General features: G+C 51.2%; 1 protein-coding gene across 22 annotated transcripts in view; it reads right to left on the bottom strand.

The window, feature by feature from the left end:
* LOC129713392 (ubiquitin-conjugating enzyme E2 D4-like) overlaps window positions 1–13,649 on the bottom strand; it is a 29,599-nt gene extending 15,950 nt beyond the window's left edge. For 20 of the 22 annotated variants that reach the window (XR_008726216.1, XR_008726217.1, XR_008726214.1 and 17 more), the window contains exon 1: window positions 3,280–3,393. Coding sequence is in view for 2 of the 22 variants with exons in the window: in XM_055662418.1 (XP_055518393.1) it covers window positions 13,611–13,634 (24 nt within the window). In the remaining 20 variants the exon portion in view is untranslated. Of the gene's footprint in view, window positions 1–3,279; window positions 3,394–10,235; window positions 10,325–13,610 lie in introns of those variants that run through there. The other 2 variants (XM_055662418.1, XM_055662416.1) reach the window with 2 other exon arrangements.

Genomic DNA, 13,649 nt, shown 5'->3' with positions numbered 1-13,649 from the left:
AAACAGCAGAACCAAGTGGGAAGGTCAGACTGGTCCAAACATCTAGAAACATAGAAAAATAGGTGCAGGAGGGGGCCATCAGCCCTTCGAGCCAGCACCGCCATTCATTGTGATCATGGCTGATCGTCCCCTATCAATAACCCGTGCCTGCCTTCTCCCCATATCCCTTAACTCCACTAGGCCCTAGAGCTCTATCTAACTCTCAAATCCTACATGGATCAGAAAGGTGTTGGTCTTGACCTGAAACGTAACCTATTCCTTTTCTCCAGAGATGCTGACTGACCCGCTGAGTTACTCCAGCTTTCAGTCTGAAGAAAGGTCTCGACCCAAAATGTAACCTATTCCTTTTCTCCATAGATGCTGCCTCACCCGCTGAGTTTCTCCAGCATTTTTGTGTCTATCTGAAGTGTAGGGGGATATAGGCCAAACGTGGGATAATGGGGGGCAACTTGATCCTCGTGGACAAATTGGGCCAAAGGGCTTGTTTCCGTGCTGAATTCTCCACAAATGGGACGATGAGGCATGAACATCCAACAGAAGTACATATGGTAGCTCCAATCAGAAGGCTGCAAGTAATGTTAATTGTACACCAGAGGCAGAACATCGAGTCAGTGACAGCAAAACACCGTTTGGATGCCAAGGGGTTAATTAAACGTTTAAATTAAATATGATTAAAGGAATGTAAATTAAAAGTAGGCTTGTCACACATTTCAGTCTTTGAAATCACAAATTCAGACTAAGATCCATAAGACATAGGAGCAGATGAGGCCATTTGGCCCATCGAGTCTGCTCCGTCAGTCCATCATGGCTGATCTATCTCTCCCTTTCATCCCCATTCTCCTGCCTTTCCCCAGTAACTTTTCATGCCCGTACTAATCAAGAACCTATCAATCACCGCTTTAAAAATACCCGATGCCTTGGCCTTGACAGCTGTGACAATGAATTCCATAGATTCACTACTCTCTGGCTAAAGACATTCCTCTTCATTTTCATTCTATTCGTGTCATAGGAGCAGAATTAGGCTATTCAGCCCATCAAGTGTACTCCGCTATATTAAACCACGACTGACCTAACTTTCCCTCTTAACCACATTCTCCTGACACCTCCCCATAACCTTTGACACCCTTACTAACCAATCCGCTTTAAAAATACCCACTGACTTGGCCTCCATTGCAATGAATTCCACAAATTTGACATCCTTTGACTAAAGGTACATTATTTTCTTCTGAGGGTATGCCCTCTGGTTTCTAGACATTGCTGGAAACATCCTCTCCATGTCTACTTTATCTAGGCCTTTTGCTATTCAGTAAAGATCTTCCCTCATCCGTCTAAACTCCAGTGAATACAGGCCTATAGCCTTTAAACGCTTCTCATATGTTATTAACCCAATCATCCCTGGGATCATTCTCATAAACCTCCTCTGGACCCTTTCCAATGCCGGCACATTCTTCCTCGGATATGAGGCCCAAAACTGCTAACAGTATTCCAACTGTGGCCTGACTGGTGTTTTATTATGCATCAGGTGACACCAATGATTACATCCCCAAGAAACACTCTACTGGAAGGACTGAACAAAAAAAGGTATATAAACAAAGGCCTGGAAATGGTTGTGTTGCATAAAGTGCAAGTTGCTAGCTCAGCATGATCAACCGATAATATTGAGAAGGATTACAAGTGCTTCTCCATCTGCTAAATATTATTGACCATATCAATTCTTCATTCCCTGTTACTGACCAGGCTTGGCGCAACTACCCGTTATCCTCTTGCAGTGTTATTTTTCACAACCAAAAGGCTTTTAACATTCTTTTTCCCTAATTGTCACATTCAGTTGGACCTGGATAAAGGCAAGATTACTTTACTTAAGAATATTAACAAAATAGCTGGGCTGTTACATCAGTCCAGAAGCTTCATATACCCAAGCTCATCTTCATTCTGGCACAATTTTTACTACTAGATGACAATTAACCAAATCTTCATTTTCTACTGCTGTGGTGAGGATAACACTGAAATAAGAGGCGTATTATGAACCTCCTAGGAATCGTGGAGTTTGAGAACAGTGGATATTTGAAAAACTTCAATGGATAATTGAAAATAATTATAAAGACGGAAAATAGAATATGAACAAGGGAGACAAGAACATTGGGTGTACTTTTCCATTCAGAGATAGAAAAAAGTAAATAGCAGTCCCTTTAAAGTTGACACAAGGGGAATTAATTATCCAGAAAAAATGGTAGACATGGTAAACATTTTAAATACTATCACAGTAGCATACACCGTAGCAAAAAATATTTTGAAGAGTGAAAGTAGTGGACAAACTAGTGGGTGGGTGGGGAGGAAAGATTGGGTAATCCCTTGAGGTTGATGAGGTTGATGGGGTGGTGAGGGGGAAGAGGGGGTCAGAGGGAGGACATTGAGAGGCGGTTGGGGGGACATTGAGAGGGGGTTTGGGGGGGGGGGGCATTGAGAGGAGGTTTGGGGGGGGGGGACATTGAGAGGGGGTTGAGGGGACATGAGAGGGGGGGGGGGGGACATTTAGAGGGGTTGGAGGACATTTGGGGGGGGGGACATTGAGAGGGGGGGGGGCATTTAGGGGGGGTGGGGGACATTTAGACGGGGTTGGGGGGGCATTGACGGTGGGGAGGGGGCATTTAGACGGGGGGGTGGGGGGTACATTTAGACGGTGTGGGGGGGGGGCATTTAGACGGTGTGGGGGGGGCATTTAGACGGGGTGGGGGGGGGGCATTTAGACGGGGTGGGGGGGGGGGCATTTAGACGGGGTGGGGGGGGCATTTAGACGGGGTGGGGGGGGGGCATTTAGACGGGTGTGGGGGGGGGGCATTTAGACGGGGTGGGGGGGGGGGCATTTAGACGGGGTGGGGGGGGTACATTTAGACGGTGTGGGGGTGGGGCATTTAGACGGGGTGGGGGGGGGGCATTGAGACGGTGTGAAGAGAGTTTGAGATGAGGTGGGGGTAGGATATTGAGAGGGGGTGAAGGGAGGACATTTGGAGGGGCTGGGGAGACATTGGGAAGGGGTTCGGGGAGGATAGAGGTGGTGGTGGGGGACAGGGAGACGGTGGGGCAGCGGCGGGTGTCCGGGCCGGGAGCCGCTTGAGGCGGCGGACCGCCTGAGTTCAGGCCGCGGCTCTCCGCTCGCCATAGGCCCGGGGCCTCGGCTCGGCCCACTGTGATCACCGGTAACTGTGGCGATGAGGCGGGCGGGCGGCCGGCGGATGGGGCCAGTCCTCGGAGGCCGGCATCGGCATCGCCCTCGCTTACCTTCTGGATCCGCCTCAGCGCCATGCCCCGCCGGACCCGGCCCCGCCGCCGCTCCGCCCCGCACTCGGCCCACCGACGCAGGCGCACTGCAGGCCCGGCGCAGGCGCAGTAGGGCCGGGAGACGCGCTTCTCGCCCATCCCCCACACACACATAGCCCCCCCCCCCCCCCCCCCCAGCCCCCCCCCCACACACACACAGCCCCCCCCCCACACACACACATAGCCCCCCCCCCCCCCCCCCCCCCACACACACACACCCCCACCCCCCCCCCCACACACACACACACACACACACACACACACACACACATACACACACACACACCACACCCCCCCCCCACTCACACACCCCCCCCACACACACACAGCCCCCCCCCACACACACACACATAGCCCCCCCACTCACACACCACCCCCCCCCCCCCACATACACCCCCACCCCCACCCCCCCCCCCCCACACACACACACCCCCCCCCCCCACATACACCCCCCCCCACACACACACATAGCCCCCCCCCACTCATACATCCCCCCCCCCACACACACACATAGCCCCCCCCACACACACACACTACCCACATACCCCCCATTCATACCCCCCCCCCCCCCCACACCACACACACATAGCCCCCCACTCACACATCTCCCCCCTTCTCACCCCCACACCACACACACACAGATCCCCACCACACACATAGCCCCCCACTCACACATCCCCCCCCCTCTCACCACCCCCCACACACACATAGCCCACACACATAGCCCCCCCCACTCACACACCACCCCCCCCCCCTCCTCACCCCCCCACTCACACATCCCCCCCTCCTCACCCCCCCACACACACAACCCCCCTTCTCACACACCCCCACACACACACATAGCCCCCCACTCACACATCCCCCCTTCTCACCCCCACAGCCCCCCCACTCACATCCCCTCCCCTCCACACACACGCCCTCCCCCCCCCATACACACATCCCCCCCCCAACCCACTCATGCTCTCTACCCTTACCCCACTACCAGTCCCCCTAACCCTCCTCATCCCTACCCCGTCCCCCTAACCTCCCTCCCTCTTTCACTCCCCTCTCGCACCCCTCCCCTCTCGCACACCACCACTCTCTCACCCCACCCCTACACCTCACCTCTCACCCTCCCTTCTCACTCCCCCTGCCCCTTTTACCATACCTACCCCCCCTCGCTCTCGCTACTCCTCCCACTGATCCCTCGACCCCTACCCCTCATAATCCTGTCCCCCTACCCTCCTCCCACCATACCCTCGCTGTCGCTACCCTCCTCATTCCCCCTACCCACCGTCCTCTCACTCTCCCTGCTCCACCCCCAACACCACCTCAAACCAGAGCCGAGGGGACGGAGGCCACTGGCATGAGCCTCCCGCTCCCCAACAACCCACCCCCCCCCCCCCGCAACCCACCAGCCACCCTACCCATTGCCCTATCCCCAGTGCCTCCATCCCCACACTGCCTCGTCCCCGCCGAACTGGCCCCGTCCACTCCACCACTCCGTCATTGCCCAAATCACCCTCCCTCTCTCCCCCTGCCCATGCCCCCTGACCCACACCCCCATTCATTTCCCTTTCAGCTAACCAGGCATTTAATATAAAACATTCCGCACTCTGGGGCCCAGAGACGATCATTTTTTGCTACAACTCTCACAGAAATGCTGCACATACTCATCAGGTCAGTCAGCATCTGTGGAAAGTGAAATAGAGTTGATGTTTCAGCAGAACAGTGCTGGCAAAGTCAACGTGTGTACAGATTGCGCATGAGAAGAAACAGAAGCCTTTGAGCTGCATTGCCCGCTCCTATGGCAGAAGGTACAAAAGTTTGAAAGCGCACACAACCAGACTCAGGAACAGCTTCTTCCCCTGCTTAGACAAAAGTGCTGGAGAAACTCAGCGGGTGCAGCAGCATCTATGGAGTGAAGGAAATAGGCAACGTTTCGGGCCAAAACCCTTCTTCCGACTGATGGAGGGTCTTCCCCTGCTTATCAGGCTTCTGAATGGTCCTTCCACAAGCCGGGGTACTCTCCGATTTGCCTCTACCTCAGTGAGGATATTGGACTTTGTCTCTGGACCTGATGCGCCACAAAGCTGAAAACTATATTCTCCACTCTGTATATTTCCCTTTGCCTTACCTATTGTACTTTGAGTTTGGCTTGATTGTATTTAAGAATATTATTATCTGATTTGATGGCATAGAAAACAAAGCTTTTCATCGGGCCTCGATCACAGGACAATAATAAACCTGGGGTAGACAAAAGTGCTGGAGAAACTCAGCGGGTGCAGCAGCATCTATGGAGCGAAGGAAATAGGCAACGTTTCGGCAACTGTATTCTGAAGCCTCCATTTCAATAATGTGGTGGGAGATTGCAACCGTCACGTGGTCCGCCCTGTTTCAACAAATGCAATCAACCTGGCGTGCACAATCAAATAGAACAAGTTGTCCTACAACTTTAGGCTGTGCACGCCATACACAAGAAGAAGATTTCAATAATAATCCCCTTCTTTATTTTCCTTCTCAAAATGGATAACCGCACCTTTTCCTACATTATACCCCACATGCAAGTTCCCATCGTAGGCTCTGTCCTCACAGCATGGCTAACATTTAGCAACATCAACAAGAGGTGGAGCATAATAAAGCACAATTTAATTTTAGAAATAATCAACAGCTAATATAGGACAAGTCGCAGAAGAATACAGGGAGCTATCTGTAACCTTACATCTTTAACAGTGCAGTATTACCGTCATCTTGAACTGGTATGTGGGTTTGGGACTGCAGGTGGAACCGAATGGTATCCACTTCAGAAGCTCAAGTTAACCTCAACTGAAGAATATGAGAGGATGGGTCTTATTCTAAGATCTGCTAAACGCAGATCTTCAATCAATGTCTGTTGTCCGATAAAATATCTGTTTATTTATGTGTGTATATATATATATATATATATATATATTCATTAGTATATGGTCACACTGATCAGTTCTGTTCTGTATTTATTTATGCCTACTATATTCTGTTGTGCTGAAGCAAAGCAAGAATTTCATTGTCCTATATGGGACGCAACGACCAGGTTCAGGAATAGCTACTTCCCCACAGCCATCAGGCTATTAAACTTGGCTCGGACAAAACTCTGAACATTAATAGCCCATTATCTGTTATTTGCACTTTATCAGTTTATTTATTCATGTGTGTTTATATTTATATAATGGTATATGGATCTGTTTTGTAGTCATGCCTACTATGTTCTGTTGTGCTGAAGCAAAGCAAGAATTTCATTGTCCTATATGGGACACATGACAATAAACTCTCTTGAATTTTGAAGAACTCCATACTCTGACAATAATGGTGCACGACAAGGCCCCGGGAAATGTGGCTGGTTTCCCACTACTTGGCAGCTGCCTGCCACTGAAAGTACCCTGAAGCTCACCTCATTGTGACAGCACAACCACGCTCCTCTGGGGAAAGGTATTTGAAGATCGAGAACTCAAATCCCACATAAAGTTTAAGTGTCCCTGGAAGAAGTGATCCCTGAGAGATTCCGGGACTACCCGTTACAGACATTGGTGAGATACCACCAACTCTGCAAAATGCTCAGAATCCTTTCAAACCAAGGGCAGTGTCCTCTATTGGGCCAGATGCCCCAATCACACTAACCGTCTCTGATGGGCAGACCACATCATGACACACATTTGACCACATCAAAGATTCTTAAGGGGTTAGACAGGCTAGATGCAGGAAGATTGTTCCCGATGTTGGGGAAGTCCAGGACAAGGAGTCACAGTTTAAGGATGAAGGGGAAATCCTTTAGGACCGAGATGAGAAAAACATCTTTGGAACTCTCTGCCACAGAAGGTAGTTGAGGCCAGTTCATTGGCTATATTAAAGAGGGAGTTAGATGTGGTCCTTGTGGCTAAAGGGATCAGGGGGTATGGAGAGAAGGCAGGTACGGGATACTGAGTTGGATGATCAGCCATGATCATATTTAATGGCGGTGCAGGCTCGAAGGGCTGAATGGCCTACTCTGGCACCTATTTTCTATGGGTCTATGTTTCTATGACCATTCCCGGCACCAAACTCCCCAAAACAGTCCTTATTCCAGGCCCACATCACAGGGAAATGACAGGAAAGGTCCCAGTTTGAGTCCTAAAGCCTCCATCCTTGTGACAACTTCTTTACACACAATAATTCAGTGCTGCATGTATCTGCAATCCTAATTCTTTGGAATTTATCTCACCCCATGGATTGCTTTGGTCTTTGTCCAACTTGACTTTTTAAATCATTATTTTAATTACCTATGGTTTGCCTGGAATTAGATTTTCCCCAGTAATAACTTCCTGCTTGGGTTAATTTCCTCTTACAAGCATCCGTAACAATGCCTCTCTGTTCTTTTTTAATACTACGTACAGCACTTCACGACAAAATCCCTTGGTCACAATCATCCCCAAACATAATCTAAAATAATATTTTCATATTTTCACTTTGTCTAACTAAACTCTTTTTGACGTGTCTCCAACGACTCTTACAAACTTTTACAGGTGCACCACAGGAGGCATTCTGTCAGATTGCATCACAGCTTTGTTGGGGAGCAGCTCTGCCCAAGACTGCAAGAAATTGCAGGGAGTAGTGGATGTTGTTGTAGTCAACACACAGACCCCATCATCGACCCCATCTACACTTCATACTGCCTCAGGAAAGCAGACAACATAATCAAAGACTTGTCCCACCCCGGTCTTTCCTTTTCCCTTCTCCCATCCGACAGAAGGTACAAAAGTTAGAACGCAAGCACCACCAGACTCAGGAACAGCTTTTCCCCCTCTGTTATCAGGCCACTGAATGGTCCTTCCAGAAGTTCGGGTACTGTCCCAGTTTTCAAACATACGTCATGCAGATATTGGACTCTTTATTCTTGAACTGTTCTGGAAGAATGCTGAGAACTATACTCTGCACTCTGGTATATTTCTCATCGCTCTACCCATTGTGTTTTGGCTAGATTGTATTCATATATAGGATTATCTGACTTGATTGGATGGCTCGCGAACAAAACCTTTTCACTGAACAGTGGCACTCGTCAACAATAATAGACCTCTCTTTTAACCATGTGAGATGTTACCCTTTTTTACACAATCCTTAATTGTTTCTATATTAACTGGTAGATTTGAGATCCGCAGTTTTCTTACATCCAGTAACAATGTGTTGGAAACGCACCTTTAAATCTAATGAAGGTGGACAAAAATTCTGGAGAAACTCAGCGGGCGAGGCAGCATCTATGGAGCGAAGGAATAGGTGACGTTTTGGGACTGAAGAAGGGTATCAACCCGAAACGCCACCTATTCCTTTGCTCCACAGATGCTGCCTCACCCGCTGAGTTTTTCCAGCATGTTTGTCTACCTTCGATTTTTCCGGCATCTGCAGTTCTTTCTTAAACTTTAAATCCAATGAGATGCCCCAAGATCTTTACCTGGAGCATCATCAGGCAAGATTTGGCACCAGACCAAAGGAGGCACAAGGACATATGACTAAAATGTGTTCAATAAACCCGTGACAAGCTACACGCATTGTGTAGCACTCGTTTAACTTTCAGTTTCATTTCCGTATTAACCTGTATTTATCAGATCAGATCGCTGTACGCCGTTTCCAATTAAATGTTCCCCAGGCGTCCCAGTGGACATTTATCCCCTAACCGGCAGCTACAGATTATCTGATCATCATCACATTGCTACTCTGTACAGCCGTCCTAAACTTATGATATGGAGATCATCCTTTGGTCCAGATACACAGTTTAATCCAAGTCTCCAATAGGGGCCTGTAGTGTTGCACGTACAGCTCTCAAGTGCTTATCAAATATATCTTAACTTTGACTCTACTGCACTCTCAGGCACCGAGTTCCTGAGGGGAAATAAAGACACAAAATGCTGGAGTAACTCAGCGGGTCAGGCAGCATCTCGGAGAACATGGATAGGTGCCACTTCAGGTCGGGACCCTTTATCAGACCCAAAACCTAAAACCCTTCTTCAGTCCCAACCCAAACACTACTTTTGATGGCCAAGCTGTTCACTATAAAAAGACACAAAGTGGTGGAGAACTCCACGGTTTAAGCAGCATCTCTGAAGGACGGATCCAAGTTGCTCCACAGTACTCCCCATCCCCTCTTTCCCCCCCATTCTATCCCCTCCATTCCTTCCCCAGCCATCTCCCATCCAGTTCCCCAACTCCGCCTTCTCCCATCCCTTCACTTCCTCTCCCCATCCCTTCTACCTTCACCATCTCCCATCCCTTCACCTCCCCTCTCCCCATCCCGTCCTCCTCCCTTCCCCATCCCAAACCCTTCCCCCGCCACCCCCCTCTCCCCTTCAACCACCCCTCCCCTCCTCTCCCCCCACCCATCCCTCCCCTCACCCCTCCTCTCCCAATCTCTTTTATTCCCGGGGAGTGGTGGAAGAGGGACAGAGGGGTAGGGGGAAGGGGGCGGAGGGAGAGAGGGAAGGGGGTGGGGTAGAGAGGGCAGTGGGGTTTGGGGAGAGAGGGATGGGAGGAGGAGGGGAGGAGAGAGGGGGTGGGGGAGGGGGGAGAGATGGGGTACCACCTCCACCTCCAGTTTAAATCCATTTGGAATATTTTAGAGGACCAAGAAACCAAGAAGAAGAATCTCCCCCCCCCCCCCCCGGTTCTGGGCCCACGTCCCTCATGGCGGCCTGGGGGGGGGGAGTCTTCTCCTCTCGGTGCCCCCACCGCCGCCCTAGACACGCTGGTCAGATGCTGCCTGGAAGAGAGTGTCCGGCGGGCCGGGGCCGGGGCCGGGGCGTGGGCGGCTGCTGTCCTCCCCTCTCCCCGAAGAAGGACACAAAAAGCTGGAGTAACTCAGCGGGACGGGCAGCGTGTGTGGGGAGAGGGTACGGGTGACGTGTCGGGTCGAGACCCTTCTCCAGCCGCCCGCTTACCTTCAGGATCCGCCTCTTCGCCATCCCCGTCCGTCCGCCCGCCCGCCTCGCCGCCCGGCGCCTTACGTCACTGACGGTCGCCCCGCCCGGCGCAATGCGTCACTGACGGTCGCCCCGCCCGGCGCTTTGCGTCACTGACGGTCGCCCCGCCCGGCGCATTGCGTCACTGACGCCCGGCGCGCTGCGTCACTGACGGTTGCTCCGTCCGGCGCCTTGCGTCACTGACGGTCGCCCCGCCCGGCGCCTTACGTCACTGACGGTCGCCCCGCCCGGCGCATTGCGTCACTGACGGTCGCCCCGCCCGGCGCATTACGTCACTGACGCCCGGCGCGCTGCGTCGCTGACGGTTGCTCCGCCCGGCGCCTTGCGTCACTGACTGTTGCTCCGCCCGGCGCCTTGCGTCACTGACGCCCGACGCGCTGCGTCGCTGACGAACGCCGCTGACTGCACGATGTGCTCACGTCACTGACCGCCAGGGCAAGGATCTGCGCCAATGCTGCACCGTTCGTGCAGCCTCCTGGTCAATGCATTCAACTCAGCCCCGTCTGCAGTCCAACCAATGCAGCACCATGCACAGCCCCATCTACAGGACACCCAATGCAGCCCCGTCTACAATAGACAATTGGTGCAGGAGTAGGCCATTCGGCCCTTCGAGCCAGCACCGCCATTTAATGTAATCATGCACCCAATGCAGCACTGTGCACAGCCCCGTCTAAAGAGATAACTCGGAAACAAAGTGACTAGGAATGCCAGCTGTAGAGGGAACCACGGTAGAAACACAAGGAATGCTGGAATCATGAGCAAAACACCAGGAAGGACCCCACCCCTTCTATACGTCTGAAGAAGGTTCCGACCCAAAACATCATCCATCCTTTTATTCCAGAGATGCTGCCTGACCGGCTAAGTTACTCCCAACACTTTGTGTTTGTTCTACACCGTCTTTTGAGAGGCGGCGTATAACTCCTTCCAAACTCCCAGCCCCTCCAATTGCCCTCACTGCTCTCCCACCCCCTCACACAGGAAACTCAGTAATGGTTTACACAAAGAGCTAACTAACTGCGGCTGAGGGGCTCTGTAACTAAGACAGGAGGCTTTGCTCGGAGCGCTCAGCGATGCTTACTGCAGATGTCGGAGCCGAGGACATCTCCCTGGAGATCGAAAAGCAAAAAAGGCATCTGACAAAAATATGAGAACGCGTTTGCTGGAAGCACACGGGGGAACAAGGACATTGTTGAAAGATTGGAAAGAGTTAACCTTTCCCAATCGTTGTCCTGAAAATGCCAAGTCATTCTTGCCATAGATTATGCCTGCTGACCACTTCCAGATTTTTCACAAAAAAATATTTCATTAGTGAATATTTGCAAATATATGTCTAGTACGTGTGGCCATTCTCAGTAACAGCCGCATCATTCCATTCACATTAGGTCAGCATGTCAACATTCCTGTACACAGAACCCTCGAGCAAACAGACTTTATTTTGTTTTAAATAGGTTCCAGTCCTTCGCTGTGCAACCACGGGAGGTCCGGAGCCCCACTTAAAAAAAACCCTCGCAGCGTCTGCTCAACTGGTGCTGGCTCAACAATGCAGAAGTAAAGAACTGCAGATGCTAGTTTGTACCAACGATTGACACAAAGTGCTGGAGAAACACAATGGGGCAAATCTGGAGAAAATATTTCTCCAGAGATGCTGCCTAACTCGCTGAGCTACTCCAGCACTTAGTGACTGTATCTTCAGTGCTAAACAATGGTGTGTGTCAGGTTACGACATTTCCTTGTAATGATAAATCAGTAGGTTTCGGGCTGGAAACCTTTCTCTAGGTTTCAGTTGAAGTTTGTAGCAGTGTCTGACTAGCCAACAGCCCACAGAGTTGATACACATTCCAGAAATCTTCCCTGGTGCAGCCACCAAGGGCAGCAAACAGTGGGTGTGCAAACTAGCGAGATGTGCTGCAGGTTCTCACAGCAGGACCATTCTCATCACCAGCCAAGCCACGATTTTGTTTGGTGTTTGAGTTAGATACAAAGTGCTGGAGTAACGCAGCGGGTCAGGCAGCATATCTGGAGATCATGGATAGGCGACGTTTCGGGTCGGGACCCTTCGTGAGGTTTGAGCGTTGTCCCAGCTTTCCCTGGATGTCTGCTATGGGAGCCTTGTGGCACCATCCTTGGTTCTGATGAACGTGATCTGACCCGGAATGTTAACCAAAGGCACAAGGAACCAGATGCGGGATTGCAAACAAGACGCAAAGGGCTGGAGTAAGTCCTCCGTGGGATAGGTAGCATCTCTGGAGAACATGGATTCTATACTCAATACTCTGAATATTCCTCTCAAAAATATTGTGAAAGTCCAAATGTACATTAACTTGTTTTATCCTTATATCTACAAATGCCAACATAGATGAGGGGTGGTCTTATAGAGGTGTATACGATCATGAGGGGAATAGAGAGGGTGAACGCAAATAATCTGTTACCCAGAGTAGGAGTAGGAGAATGAAGAACCAGAGGACATAGGTTTAAGGTGGGGGGGAGAGATTTAATAGGAATCCTAGGGGCAACATTTTTACACAGAGGGTGGAGGATACCTGGAACTAGCTGCCAGAGGAGATAATTGAAGCAGGTACTATAACAACATTTAAAGGACACTTGGACAGATGCATGGAAAGGAAATGTTTAGAGGGACATGGGCCAAACGCGGGCAGGTGGGATTAGTGTAGATGAGGTCTACGACTCTAGACAGCTTTGTCAAAATTGAGGCGAATGCTGAGCTGAGGTGGGGGTGAAGGGACTGCATCTGCTGGTTTATGACGGGGGGGGGGGGGGGGCAGTGAAAGGGCCGTTTGACGTGATCCACACCCCTCCATTCCCTGTGCCCGGTTCATTAAATGCCTCTTGAATGTTTAAGGGGGAACTGTAGATGCTGGAAAATGGAAGGTAGACAAAAGGGCTGGAGAAACTCAGCGGGTGCAGCAGCATCTATGGAGCGAAGGAAATAGGCAACGTTTCGGGCCCGAAATGTTACCTGTTTCCTTCGCTCCATAGATGCTGCTGCACCCGCTGAGTTTCTCCAGCACTTTTGTCTACCTCTTGAATGTCACTGACCCCTCTCTCTCTGACCACTGACTCTCACGCCACCACCTCCACTGACCCCCACCAATATCACTGACCCTCATCAGACCCTTCCCACCACTGCCCCCCCCCCCACTGACCCCCTGACCAGTGACCGTCCACTGACCCATCAGCACCAGACCCCTCACTCATCTCCCCATCAGTGACCACTCACCACTGACCACTCTAATTGACCACTCGCCATCACTGCCCCCACTGACCGAACCTTCTCCTCCCCCGGTGCGGGTGCCCGTGCGCGCTCCCGCCTACCTTGTTGATCCGCCGGTGCGCCATCCCCGCGGCCGCGCG

The sequence above is a fragment of the Leucoraja erinacea genome, chromosome 35, assembly GCF_028641065.1.
Source record: "Leucoraja erinacea ecotype New England chromosome 35, Leri_hhj_1, whole genome shotgun sequence".
NCBI classification, from domain to species: domain Eukaryota; kingdom Metazoa; phylum Chordata; class Chondrichthyes; order Rajiformes; family Rajidae; genus Leucoraja; species Leucoraja erinaceus.
This window is presented reverse-complemented; position numbering and strand designations above follow the sequence as displayed.